At 42.5% G+C, this 13,947-nt stretch overlaps 2 protein-coding genes across 2 annotated transcripts; both read left to right on the top strand.

Annotated features, from left to right (window-relative positions):
• The first annotated feature begins 804 nt into the window (after positions 1–804).
• On the top strand, positions 805–2,863 carry LOC111187662 (growth-regulated alpha protein-like). The gene is made up of 4 exons (XM_022599531.3): positions 805–1,047; positions 1,142–1,265; positions 1,368–1,451; positions 2,030–2,863. Exons 1-4 carry the CDS (start codon positions 957–959, stop codon positions 2,043–2,045), a joined length of 315 nt encoding a protein of 104 aa, XP_022455239.1. The 5' UTR covers positions 805–956; the 3' UTR covers positions 2,046–2,863.
• An 8,549-nt stretch (positions 2,864–11,412) lies between these two features.
• Positions 11,413–12,988, top strand: LOC111187591 (growth-regulated alpha protein-like). The gene is made up of 4 exons (XM_022599424.1): positions 11,413–11,544; positions 11,639–11,762; positions 11,865–11,948; positions 12,691–12,988. Exons 1-4 carry the CDS (start codon positions 11,454–11,456, stop codon positions 12,704–12,706), a joined length of 315 nt encoding a protein of 104 aa, XP_022455132.1. The 5' UTR covers positions 11,413–11,453; the 3' UTR covers positions 12,707–12,988.
• The last annotated feature ends 959 nt before the right edge of the window (positions 12,989–13,947 follow it).

Below are 13,947 nucleotides of genomic sequence, written 5' to 3' on the forward strand. Positions count from 1 at the left end.
ACCGAGAATTCGACAAACGTTCTTACACACAAACTGAGATGACAGATGTAATTTTAAAGAGTGTGTTTATTCCAGGGATAAATAAAATCTACAAAACCCAACTTAAAGAGGAAGAAGAGAGACAAAATAAGGCTGCCATTCCAGCGTCAACTCTTCCACTCTCCAAAACAGAAGTGTCTTTAGAAGAAGTTAACTCTCGGACTTCCCTGGTGGCACAGTGGTTAAGAATCTGCCTGCGGATGCAGGGGTTACAGGTTCGAACCCTGGTCCGGGAAGATCCCACATGCCGCGGAGCAACTAAGCCCGTGCGCCACAACTACTTGAGCCTGCGCTCTACAGCCCGTGAGCCACAACTACTGAGCCCACATGCCACAACTACTGAAGCCCGCGCACCTGGAGCCCATGCTCCTCAACAAGAGAAGCCACCGCAATGAGAAACCCACGCACTGCAACAAAGAGTAGCCCCCGCTGGCCGCAACTACGGAAAGCCCGTGCACAGCAACCAAGACCCAACACAGCTATAAATAAATAAATTTTGAAAAAAAAAAAAAAAAGTTAACTCTCGCCCTAAAGTTCTGCTACAGTCCCTATATTGGTCTAACCAGTCTGATACTCACCGCCCGCGACCAGGGGTGGCCAGAAGCCCACGGCCGCCCTCGCAGGCGGTACCCCAGGGGTGCCGGCGACTCACTCCCCCTGCGGGGATTTCGGCGCAGACACGACACCCCACCCCCCTCCCCGAGAGCGCGGATTACGCGGGAGGCCCGCGGGGCCGCGCCCTCCTTCCGGAGCCGGGAACTCCACGTGCGTCGGGGAATTTCTCTGGCCCTGGGCTGCCAGCCCCTGTCCGATCGGCATAAAAGGGCTTCGCCCGCCTCGGGGAGCCACAGAATCCGCTCCGCCAGCCCTCCAGCTCGCCTTCCCGCCGCAGGCAGCGACCCTCCGAGCTGAACCCCATGGCCCGTGCCGCGAACCCCGCCGCCGCCCGGCTCCTCCGCGCCGCGCTACTGCTCCTGGTCCTGGTGGCCGCCGGCCGGCACGCAGCAGGTGCGACCCGGCGCCCGGCATCCCCAGGGCGGGACGGGGGTGGGTGGGGGCCCATCCCGGGACAGCCCCCTGACCGAGTCTGTGTTCCCCGCAGGGGCGCCTGTGGTCACCGAACTGCGCTGCCAGTGCCTGCAGACCGTGCAGGGGATTCACCTCAAGAACATCCAGAGCGTGAAGGTGACGCCCCCGGGACCCCACTGCGGCCAAACGGAAGTCGTGTAAGTGCCGCCGCTGTTCCTGTGCTTGTCACCCCCGCCTTCCCGACGACCCCACCCCGACCCCCAGCCCGACCTCACGTGGATTCTCCCTTCTCTCTGCAGAGCCACTCTCAAGACTGGTCAGGAAGTTTGTCTCAACCCTGAAGCTCCCATGGTTAAAAAAATCATCAACAAGATGCTAAAGAAGTAAGTCATGGATTTTATTCCCACTTGCAACTAGAGCCATTGGTCACAAATACTGGCATCTACCTCCTGAAAATATTATTAGAAAAACCTATGGTTTAGTTGCAGGACTGAAAATCATTATTATTTCCCTGTTAAATTTGATCTGCTCTGTGTCAGAAGGGTATTTCCAGGGTTCTCTGTCCTTATCCCCCTCTCCATCCCTATTCAAATGAGTGTGGGTATGTTCCTAAAAGATAAAGTAGATTTAGCCAGGGATGGTAAAATGCTTCTGACCCATTAAGGAACAAACATTGTTTACCTCCATTCCTCAATGGTTTCTACCTGAATGTGGAACCTCTGGTTTTGGGCAACATGGGCCTCTGAAGCTTACTAGTGAAGAGCAGGGACTTTTCAGTGAGACCTCCCTGAGGTCAAGTCTAGGATACCTGTGAAAGGTCTTTAACCCTTTTGAGCAGGAACCTTTTCTGAGTGCAGAGCTGGGCCAGGGTCTACATGCAGAAGTCCCTCGAGCCTCAAGGGCCTGAAAGAGAAAAGCAGCTTTCTTCAGCACCTGAACACTAACCCTTTTCTCATCACAGGGGCAGCACCAACTGACCTAGAGAGAAGTAAGAAGCTCATAGGGCATTTCCTGAAGAGCAGTCTCTGCTCTTGTAGGAAGTGAAAATGAAGAAGAGAACAGCTGGCTTCTGGGGACACCAAGATGGGACATGATGTGCTGGACTATTTTTTATGAGTTCTATTTATTTATACGTGTATTTATTTATTTTTATAGCTCATATTTTAATATTTTACATGTTAGTATTTAAAGATTTCAATGTGTTTAATCAAACTTAACTCAGTCCTGATTGTTATTTAATATGAGGATGACGGGTTCTAAATGTCACATTAAACTGATATTTATTGGGAGACCATAAAGTGCCAGGCACTGTGATAGAGGTGGAGGGGGTGGGTGGGAGAGGGGATCCACGCAATTGGACAGTGAGATCGCTATTAGAATCGGGGAAACTGTGTGCACATCTATGTTTGTACTTGTTTAAAACAATGTCAGTTATTATTTATTGAAATGATCTCACTTTATGTGGTCAACATTTTTATGTTGAAGCTTCCCTTGGACATTTTATGTCTTTCTTGTAGGGCATAATGCCTTGTTTAATGTTCATTATATAGTGTTTCTCTTTGTTTTGGAACAGAGAAGTTAAAACTATTGTTACATTTTTTTAAATGCCAAGAAAATAAAGGTTTTGCAAAAAAAATAACATGCTTAGGTTTTGTTTTATTCATCTTGATCTTTGGTTCCTCCTGGGTGCCCCCAAGGTATTATACAGTTAGACTTAGGTTCTACCTAACTTTATGCCTGCTTCTGGCTGTCACTTCCCTTACTTTTCTGTTACTCAGGAAAGAGTATTTGGCACTCTACCCTCCCCAACCACCTTGAGAATCCTAGTTTTATATAAAATATTCCTGTTTTTCACACTGACCAATTTGTTATTCAAAACTACTTCTTCATAAACTGTTGAATTTTTATCAATATTTCAACAAGAGCTCCTATTAAATGGTTTTGGTAGTGGTTTTTCAAACAATTATGCAATTCTTTTCCTTTTAATGAAGCTGGGAGCAAAGGATAGAAAAATGGATTCTTCCTAAGAACTCAAACAATTTGTGCTATTGAACAATAATAATGACCAATGGAGATAAATACATACTGTACAGTAAAATACATGACAAAAATAACAAATGATAGGTAGGGAGATAAATGGATTTAGAATATGATACATCAATTGTTAGAGAAAGTATTAAGGAAAATTATACTGTGGCAAGCATATAGTAATTTTTTAGGGCAACCATTAAAAGGGAATGCAAAATTTTGGATTAAAAATCTGAAAAGGGGATAAAAGAAAATACCTGAATAATAATAATACAAAAGTAGACAAAAAATTAAGGAATAAAGGAACAAAACAACAGATGGCAAGGGGAGAGATGGCTTCCTTTCAGAAGAATGCCTAATAATATAAGTAAAGCCTCTTGAAGGTGGGGTTTAATTCCCCTCCCCACGTGAGTTTGGGCTGGACTTTGTGACTTACCTCCAAAACAGAGATAAGGAAAAGGAAAAACAATATCCTTTCAGTGGAGAATCTGGCAGATACACCTTAACCAAGAGCTCAAGGTTATTATGACCGCTCACGTCATGTGAATATCATGTTACCCCTCCCCCATATGATTTGATGAGAAGGGCACTTCATCTCCATGATATTCTCACCCCAAACCCACAACCCCAGTATAATCGTGAAAAAAATCATCCTAAAAATCCAATTGGAGGAACATTCTACAAAATAACTAATGAGTATTCTTCAAAACCGTCAGTCATGAAAGACAAGACAAGACTGAGAATCTGCCACAGATCAGAGGAGAAAAAAGAGACATGAGGACTAAATGCAATGTGGTGTGCTGGACTGGATCCAGGAATAGAAAAAAGACACTAATGGAAATTGATGAGATTTGAAGGAAGACTGGAGTTTAGTCAACAGTAATGTACCAATGTTAATTTCTTAGTTTTGACAAGTGTACTATAATCATGTAAGATATCAACATTAGGAAATACTGGGCAAAAGGTCCACAGGAACTCCTTGTACTATCCATACAAATATTTTGTAAATCTAAAATTATTCCAAATTGAAAGTTTATTTTTGAAAAGATAGGACAACTAGAATAGCAAGATAGTAGACTTAAATCCAACTATATTAAGAATTATAGTAAATTTAAATGGAATAAACACTCCAATTAAAAGTCAAAAATTACCAGGCTGTGTAATTAAGACAAAAAAATCTATGTTGCTTAAAAGAGGCACACTTTGAATATCAAGACCCAGATTGCTTGAAATGAAAATAATTGAAAGTATTATATCATGTAAAAACCAACTGAAAGAAACTTGGCATGAATACATACTTAATGAATGAATACTTAAGACCAAATTAATACGTTAAGACTTAAGGAAAGAGGTAGTCAGAGACAAAGAAGGCTGATTTAAAATAAAAAGATGGTGGGACTTCTCTGGTGGTCCAGTGGTTAAGACTGTGTGCTTCCAAAGCAGGGGACGCAGGTTTGATCCCTGGTTGGGGAAGTAAGATCCCACATGCCCTGTGGCATGGCCAAAAATATAAAATAAAAAGGTGGCAATTTTACAAGGGACAAAAATAATTCTAAAATTTTATGAACTTAATATCATATTATCAAAATATATAAAGCAAAATAGAGAAACACTAAAAGAAGCAATAGAAGAAACCACAGTCATAGTTAAAAATTCTAACAAACCTGTCAATACTTAATAGACAAAGCAGTAAAGAATCAGTAACAGTATAGAAGTTAAACAACATGCCCAACCAAATTGGTCTGAAGAAAACACATAGGAATGCTTCACCTAACAATTGCATAAATCACATTTGTTTTTCCAACACACAGATAACATTTTCTAAAAGGGAGCATATATGAGCCATAAAGAGTGTATCAACAGATTTTTAAATTCTGAAAGGTTACAGAAGATATTCTCCGATCATCAAGATTTTTATGAAGATTGTAACTTTCCTAGCTGAAATATGTAACATATCACTGTACTTGATGTGTGTGCTGTGGCTTATAACTGATTTCTCAACTTCCTAAATTTTGCTTCCACAGTACAGGAAGCATCAAAGCAGGGTCATCATCCTGTTTCATGCCCATCACAGCCAAGTGTGATAAAAAACATTTCCACAGAGACATTTCCTCATTTCCTATATCTATTTCTTGACGTATTCTTTGGTAATTTTGGCATTTCTGTCTTTCTTTGGCTTATACTATATGTAATGTAATTTAATTACTTCTCTAAAAGTTTAAAAAGCAATCTTAAGAAAATGGAAATACAAAGCTTATATTGAAACTTATTCTTTAGAAGCCTTGGAATAACGCCCAAATCTAATATATTAGTTGATATTCAGAGTTAGTTGAAATGAATTTAAATAATCATAGACTTTGAAACCACCAGGCTGTCTTTACTATAGGAACAGAAGGTAAGACTAGCTCTATTGCAGAAGAAAGTATGCGCAAAGAAGTTCGTATTTCAGCTTTACCCACTACGTGTCTTTTGCAAAACTGACCACAGTCTCTTGTATATTGTGTGTGCTTCATAAATGTCTTTTGATTTAATATTTTTGACGTCAAACAGACTGTCAGATATTTCTTCAGCTAAGATGGGTTTACTTGAGATTAGCAGAGAACTGCAAATCGGGGACCTGTAACCACGGCAAGCTGCGTGCAAGTCCCCACGTGGCAAAAGAAGAACACTTTTGGGCTTCCCTGGTGGCGCAGTGGTTGAGAGTCCACCTGCTGATGCAGGTGACACGGTTCGTGCCCCGGTCCAGGAGGATCCCACATGACGCGGAGCGGCTGGGCCCGTGGGCCCGTGGGCCATGGCCGCTGAGCCTGCACGTCCGGAGCCTGTGCTCCGCAACGGGAGAGGCCGCAACAGTGAGAGGCCCGCGTACGGCAAAAAAAAAAAAAAAAAAAAAAAGGAACACTTTTATAGATAGGAGAAGGAAGTTGGGGGGCTATGGTAAACAGAGTCCACGGATTGTCATTGATCATGTCCTTGCCAGGAAAGGAGTCTTTCTTCTTCCTCTTGGGCTCTGCTCTTGTCCCAGGGTGTGAGAGCTCCCCCTTCTGGTCTCTCAACTCTATTTAACTGAGGTTTCTGCTTATTAATCTTTTCCAGTATCCACCACCCCTCATTTTCCGCACACTCTGTGAAGCTTTAGGTTACCCTAGCCTTTCCCCCTCCCCGTGGTAGATAGCTGATAAAGGTCATGGTGTAGTCCGTGCAAGAAGTCTATGGAAACACCTTGAGGTGCATGTAGAGACTTCCCAATGGAGGCAACACCCAAACTGGGTCTTGATGGACAAGCAGAATCCTATGGGCACATGGCCTCCAGTGTCTGAGCCCTCCCACCTGCTCCTGCCTCAGTCTCTCCCTTCTCCTTGCTCGCAGAGTGAGCTCCATCTGCATGAGCCACTTGCTCTCCCAGTATTCCCATGCTCTTTTTAATAGCCATGCCTTTGCCCATTTGGCCCTGTCCTGGAATGTTTTCCATCCCTCAGTGTTCCCCCTTTACCTGGAAAACTCCTTATCCTTAAGACTAATGTGAGTGAGCACTTCTTTTAGGAAAACTTGTCTGATGTCTCTCATAAAGCCACTCTATATAAGAGTTGCACTGGGTGTCCCTCCTCACTCTTGATACCTTGGGAATGGTTTGCCATGGTATTTATCAAGCTTTCCTAAAAATTTTCTATCTGTTGGGACTTCCCTGGCGGTCCAGTGGTTAGGACTCTGCACTTCCACTGCAGGGGGCACGAATTCAATCCCTCTCCCGGGGAACTAAGCTGCGGGGACAAAAAATAAAAAATATTCTATTTGTACCTTCATTTCCCTTATTGCATTGAGAGTTAGAGGGTGGCAGAGTCTCCTATTCCTCTTTATATCCCCAGCACCAAACTTCATTCCCACCTTATAAATGCTGAGAAAATTATCATTGAAAATGCTGAGACAAATGGAGAAAGAAAGACATTAAATGTGAGTTGAAACGCCCTCCTAGGTGTAAGATAAGTAAGATAACCAGCATAAGTGGAGTCAGTAACAAAAACCTAACTCAAATTAGCTTAATGAAGAGGAGAAGCATTTGACCTATGAAACTAAAAGACTGATGAGTAGATGCGATAAAGCTTGGTGTTGCAGTTCAAAAATTCTCTTCAGTAACAGTCTCACTCCAGATCAGGCTGCTTTTCTCTATGCTGGCTTCATTTTAGGCAACCTGTTCTCAAGCTCTGGCAAAGCTTTAAGCTTTTGTTCTACCAGATATAACCCAACAGGAAGCAAGGGCTTTTTTTTTTTTTTAAGCAATTTCTTGACAAAAAGGACCCCAGGGATTTTTCTAATTTATTTATTTATTTATGGCTGTGTTGAGTTTTCGTTGCTGCGCACGGGCTTTCTCTAGTTGCGGCGAGCAGGGGCTACTCTTCGTTGTGGTGCGCAGGCTTCTCATTGCGTTGGCTTCTCTTTGTTGCGGAGCACGGGCTCTAGGTGTGGGGGCTTCAGTAGTTGCAGCACATGGGCTCAGCAGCTGTGGCTCGCGGGCTCTAGAGCGCAGGCTCAGTAGTTGTGGCGCACGGGCTTAGTTGCTCTGTGGCATGTGGGATCTTTCCAGACCAGGGCTCGAACCCGTGTCCCCTGCACTGGCAGGCAGATTCTTAACCACTGTGTCACCAGGGAAGTCCCCCAGGGATTTTTCTGACTTGGCCAGGCTTAGGTCACTCACCCACCCCTGCACCTATAGAGTGGCTGGGGGCTGGACCCAAACTGGAAGGACTGACCAATACTACTTTCAGTCATCAGCTCACTTCTGGAGCTTTGGAGCAGGGTCACCCTACCTGAGCTACCCAGATTGGGAGGAAGAGAAGATGGTTCCCACAGGAAAACCAAGGTTTTGTAACCAGGAGCAGTGGGAAGGGGCTCAAGGCAGGCAGAAGGGACAAATGCACTAGAGACTGGACCAGGTGGATGACACTGACATTGGATGAAATGCTCTGGAGTGAAGACGGGATGGATCCAGGGATTTAATGCTTGCAACATCTTCCTTCTTCTCCCCTCGGAGCCAGACTCATTCTACTCAAAGTAGTAATTGTGACACAATAGGGTTAGCAGTTGTAGGCACAACTTCCCAAGGCCAGCGTGGGGGAGCAGGACGGTACTCCGTCATCTTGGGATACAGCAGCAACTCTGGATTTTAAAGGCAGATTATATACTGCCAATCAAATGTGCAAGATGCGGTAAATACGGTAGCTCAAAATAAAATTTAGCAACCTGTGTTTTTATTTTAGGGTTGGCTCTATATTTTTAAAATTGGTGATTGTATTAGTTGAAAGTTTGGGCATATACATCAGCCATTCAGCTTATAAAACAAGTAGTTAGGGAAGGTGCTTGTTAAAACAAGAAAGAACTGGATTATTTTAGTAGGTTTCAGAACACTATTGCTTTTTATTTTTTAATTTTTAAATTTTGTTTTGTTTTGTTTTGGCCACACCCTGCTGTTTGTGGGATCTTAATTCCCCAAGCAGAGATCAAACCCACGTCCTTGGCAGTGAAAGTGCAGAAAGTGTGTAACAGTCAATTAACACATATCTTGTATATGTATTATATACTGTATCTTAGAATAAAGTAAGATACAGTAAAGAAAATATTACTAGGAAAATCATAATGAAGAGAAAATACATTTACATTATTGTACTGTATTTATTGATACTGTAAATTTAAGTCATGTTTATAAGATGAATCGTCTGTCAGTACCTCCATCAATATTGTCTTATTTAATACAAAACACTATAGATGTTATACGTATTACTAACATGATTCATCAAAAATGAAAGATAATGTAAAAAAGACATTCATATTTATTTCAGATATAATAATTAATTCACTAATAATGAAGAAGCAATATGATTGCTTTGTGGTAGCCTAGTGTAATTGTTACAATTGCTTCACAGTTGCCTAGCCTATACACTAATGAATGAACCATTATAACAGTCTTACGGCCTACAGTATCACAGTCATATTCATAACACAGTATTAGAAATATTGTTAAATTAAAAAAAAAATTTACCTGTGATGATAGCCTTATACACAGTTTCCCCAATTAAGAAAGAGAAAGACATACTGTATGGTAATGCAATGAAAGTAATGTAATGAAAGCAAAGTTATAAAGCAGGAAGAAAACTAACACATTAACTTTATATTAAATATCACTCGCCTTATGCCTATGTAGGGACAGACTAACATGTACATATATTCTATACATTCTTGACATACCAAACTTTTTCTTAACTTTTTTGACATTTCTAGGCTACGTGGTTAGCCTGCAAGTTGTTTTACAAATTGTCACAAATCTCCAAAAATGTTTCCAATATATTTATTGAAAAACATCTGCATCTAAGTGGACCTGTGCAGTTCAAGCCCATGTTGTTCAAGTGTCAACTGTATTCCAATTAGAATCCCAGAAAAATAAAAAATAACAATAATATCTAAACAAATTCTCAATTATTGTTGAGTTACTCATATTTTATAAACTTTAGATCACCTTTCATTCCCTACTCTTTAAAAAAATTTTTTTTTTAATTTCCTACCCTTTTTCTCAGGACTGTACATATGATTACTGACAAAAAATAAATGTAAAGACAAATCTTTATTTATAATATAGTCGTTCTTATTCTTTTCTAATAATCAAGGTGGGACATCTTTACTTTTATTCACATTTTGTAGTTGAAATTACTAAAACTAGAATTATGAAATTACCCAGCAATTAAACTAGATGACACAAAAAAATTCATTCTAAGTTTTCTCTTAAGAAAAACAAAAACACAAAAAAACAACCTTTTATATTGGAGGAGTTTTTGTTTTGTTTTGTTTTTTTCAATAATTCTTTTCTCTTTGTACAAAGATTTTATCCCTAGGTTAGTTTCAGCTTAGTAATACAGAAAAAGCAATTTCTATTTTATTTATTTAAAAATTATTTATAGCATTTAATATGTACCGGTGTGTTCAAATGCTAACACATTTATTCATAACAACCCGCTGAAGTAGATACTACCCTTAATCTCCATTTTACAGATGAGAAAACTGAGGCCCAGGCAGTTTAAATGTCATGCACCAGGCAGTATGGAGCAGAGTTCTGCTCTGTGCCTCTACCCACCCCTGGAGCATCCCCTCCCTGCTCTTGCTTCCCACTGGGTATCCCCACACCTCTCACATATGAAACTTACCTGAGTATAATCCAACTAAGGGCATTAAAACTAAGGGTGAAAACTAAACTACACAATAATAAAGTCTCCGGTTAACAGGTTGAAATGTCTTATTAGAAATTAGAAAAAAATAAAATATGACAGCAATTACTTCTCTAGAGGGAAATCAAATCGCTGGAAGCAGAAAAGTCCATATAACATGGAAATGAAATGAGATTTGTGATCATAAAACAAGCAAATGGTATTAAATTCACGATCTAGCTCTTAGATACTTCACAGGAACACATGTTTTTTGGTGCTTAGATGAGCAAAGGGTGCTACTCACACTAGGCATCCCCTCCTGATTCCTATGACCTATTTTGTTCTTGGATAAAACTAGAAACTGTGTCCCTGTGAGCCCCACGCAGCTTTCCCTCCCTGCAACAGCTCCAAATGACCACCCGCTCCTTATTTCATGGATTAATTAACACCCTCTACACAAAAAACGGTGGTATTCATGGATTTACTCGAGCTCTGGAAGTTCCAAAATTTCACAGGGGAAAGCAGCTTTGTAGCATTGTGACACTTTGTTCTAATTTAAACACTGAATTAAACTTTTGATCCTGGTCATCCCCTCACCACTGCGGGATGATATGACACCAAGTTTGATTGACTTGTGTGTAAATACCAGGAAATAAGGGAACATTCTTATGAATAATTTGAGATGACGTGTTTTAACAGAGTGTATTTATGCAGACGTAAATAAAATCATCAAGCCCCAAGATACGTATGCGTAACACATGAAAAATCAGTTCTGACTTTAAAATGTATATCTCAGAAATAACTTTAAAAAACAAAGAAAAACCAGTTCTCTCTGCTTCCCTCCTCCCTCGCCTTAATCCCCTCAGTCTTAACTACCTTTCCTCATGATGCCTGTTCTCTAAGATGCGACACCACCACCTGCAAGGCGACTCACTCCTCCTGCGGGGATTTTGGCGCAGAGATTACGCGGGAGGCCAGCGGGGCCGCGCCCTCCTTCCGGACCCGGGAACTTCACGTGCGTCGGGGAATTTCCCTGGCCCTGGGCTGCCAGCCCCTGTCCGATCGCGATAAAAGGGCTTCGCCCGGCTCGGGGAGCCACAGAATCCGCTCCGCCAGCCCTCCAGCCCGCCTTCCCGCCGCAGGTAGCGACCCTCCGAGCTGAACCCCATGGCCCGCGCCACGAACCCCGCCGCCGCCCGGCTCCTCCGCGCCGCGCTACTGCTCCTGGTCCTGGTGGCCGCCGGCCGGCACGCAGCAGGTGCGACCCGGCGCCCGGCATCCCCAGGGCGGGACGGGGGTGGGTGGGGGCCCATCCCGGGACAGCCCCCTGACCGAGTCTGTGTTCCCCGCAGGGGCGCCTGTGGTCACCGAACTGCGCTGCCAGTGCCTGCAGACCGTGCAGGGGATTCACCTCAAGAACATCCAGAGCGTGAAGGTGACGCCCCCGGGACCCCACTGCGGCCAAACGGAAGTCGTGTAAGTGCCGCCGCTGTTCCTGTGCTTGTCACCCCCGCCTTCCCGACGACCCCACCCCGACCCCCAGCCCGACCTCACGTGGATTCTCCCTTCTCTCTGCAGAGCCACTCTCAAGACTGGTCAGGAAGTTTGTCTCAACCCTGAAGCTCCCATGGTTAAAAAAATCATCAACAAGATGCTAAACAAGTGAGTTATGGTTTTTATTCACACGTGTGACTAGAGTCAGTCATCTACCTCCTTTTTTTTCTATCAGAGAAACCCACGGTTTAGCTGCAGGACTGAAAGTCATTATAATTTCACCATTAAATTTGCTGTTAAGGTCAGAAGGGTATTTCTAGTGCCTTCCATCCTCATCCACCTGTCATGAGTCTGGGTAAATGTATGTTCCTAAAAGATGAAGTAGATTTAGCCAACGATGCGAAAAAGCTTCCTACCCGTTAAGGAACAGGTATTGTTTACCTCAGTCTCTCATGGCCTTCAGCCCTGAAGATAGAACGCTTGGTTTTGGACAATGCGGGCCTCTGAGGCTTAGTGGTGAAGAGCAGGGAATTTGTAGTGAGACCAACCCCTTCCACCCCAATGCGAATCTAGATTCCACCCTTTATATTCCTATAACCTCGGGGAAAGTACTTAATCTCTTTAAGTCTCAATAACATGGGGAAAATAATAATAGCTACTTCATGGAGTTTGCTATGAGGCTTAAGTGATGTCATGCATGTACTTTTTTCAGCCCAATGTGGCATTATGTTGTGGTTTGAAGATAATAATAAGATTGTGACCACAGGCTCCTTATTCCTAATTAAACAGCATCTAAGAGCCTGGCATTTTCTGCCACACAGGGCAGCAGTGGCTTAGGTAGCAACCACTTGGTGCAGGGCTGTGAGGTCAACGTTTTGGGTCCTACTAACTACCCATTTTCTCATCACAGGGACAGTGCCAACTGATCTAGAGAGCTGGAGAGAGCTTACTGGCTCCTACTGCAGCCTTAGTGGAATCAAAGTGAAAGAAGAGAAACAAATAGCTCCTGGGGCCACCTGGACTGTGTCTAATGTTTTTGCCTGTTTCTTATGAGAGTTCTTCTATTTATTTACATATGTATTTATTTATGTATTTATTTTTCAAAGCCTGTATATTACTGTTCTATCTAAAAGGTATGAATGTGTTTGGCAGTTCTCTGTACTGTTATTTTAAAAGGTCATTTTTACATTAAATCAAAGTTAATTCAGTGCTGAGTATTATTTATTTGAAGGTGATGTGTTTTAAGTGTTTTTCATTCATAAAACTATTGTGGTTTATTTTTGGCCGGATACCACACTGTACCATCCATGGTGATAAAAGCTGGAGACAGTAGTGGGGGATCCAAATAAATAGATCACTGTTAAGGTAGGGGAATGTATGTGTACATTTACTTTGTGCACTGATGAGAAGATGGTCAGTTGCTGATGATCTATTTATGGAAATAGTTTCACCATCTGTGGTCAACATTTCTGATGCTGAAACTTTAAAAATGACAATGTTCTAAATATCCCTTGGACATTTTATGTCTTCCTTGTTAGGCATAATGCCTTGTTTCGTGTTAATTATGCAGTATTTTTCTTTGTCTTGGAATAGAGAAGTTTAAATATTTATTAACGTATTTTTATAAATATCATGAAAATAAAGCCCTTTACAAAAATTTTTTGCTTAGGTTTCTTTTGTACTTCTTTTTTTTTTTTTTTTTCTGCGGTACGCGGGCCTCTCACTGCTGTGGCCTCTCCCATTGCGGAGCACAGGCTCCAGATGCACAGGCCCAGCGGCCATGGTTCACGGACCCAGCCGCTCTGCGGCATGTGGGATTCTCCCGGACCGGGGCACGAACCCGCGTCCCCTGCATCGGCAGGCGGACTCTCAACCACTGCGCCACCAGGGAAGCTCTCTTTTGTACTTCTTGAACTTTTATTCCCCTCCTGCGTACCCAGCACTTGGATTTTCTATTGCTGCTGTAACAAATTATTACAAATTCAGTAATTTAAAAGCATACGAACTTATTCTCTCACAGTTCTGGAAGTCAGAAGACCAAAATTAGTTCCACTGGACTAAGGTCAAGGTGTCCGCAGGGCTGTCTCCTTCTGGACGCCCTAGGAGGTTCTTCTGGAGTCAATGGAGAAGCCATTGCCTTGATCCTTTTAGCTTCCAGAGGGCATCT

Source organism: Delphinapterus leucas, chromosome 5 (genome assembly GCF_059928025.1).
Source record: "Delphinapterus leucas isolate spDelLeu-1000000601 "Yukka" chromosome 5, BTC_Dleu_Yukka2, whole genome shotgun sequence".
Lineage (NCBI taxonomy): Eukaryota > Metazoa > Chordata > Mammalia > Artiodactyla > Monodontidae > Delphinapterus > Delphinapterus leucas.

Coding starts and splice junctions, on each gene's coding strand:
- LOC111187662 (XM_022599531.3), top strand. CDS start 957: ATGGCCCGTGCCGCGAACCCCGCCGCCGCCCGGCTCCTCCGCGCCGCG. Junction 1,048..1,141: donor CGCCGGCCGGCACGCAGCAG/GTGCGACCCGGC, acceptor TGTTCCCCGCAG/GGGCGCCTGTGGTCACCGAA. Junction 1,266..1,367: donor TGCGGCCAAACGGAAGTCGT/GTAAGTGCCGCC, acceptor TTCTCTCTGCAG/AGCCACTCTCAAGACTGGTC.
- LOC111187591 (XM_022599424.1), top strand. CDS start 11,454: ATGGCCCGCGCCACGAACCCCGCCGCCGCCCGGCTCCTCCGCGCCGCG. Junction 11,545..11,638: donor CGCCGGCCGGCACGCAGCAG/GTGCGACCCGGC, acceptor TGTTCCCCGCAG/GGGCGCCTGTGGTCACCGAA. Junction 11,763..11,864: donor TGCGGCCAAACGGAAGTCGT/GTAAGTGCCGCC, acceptor TTCTCTCTGCAG/AGCCACTCTCAAGACTGGTC.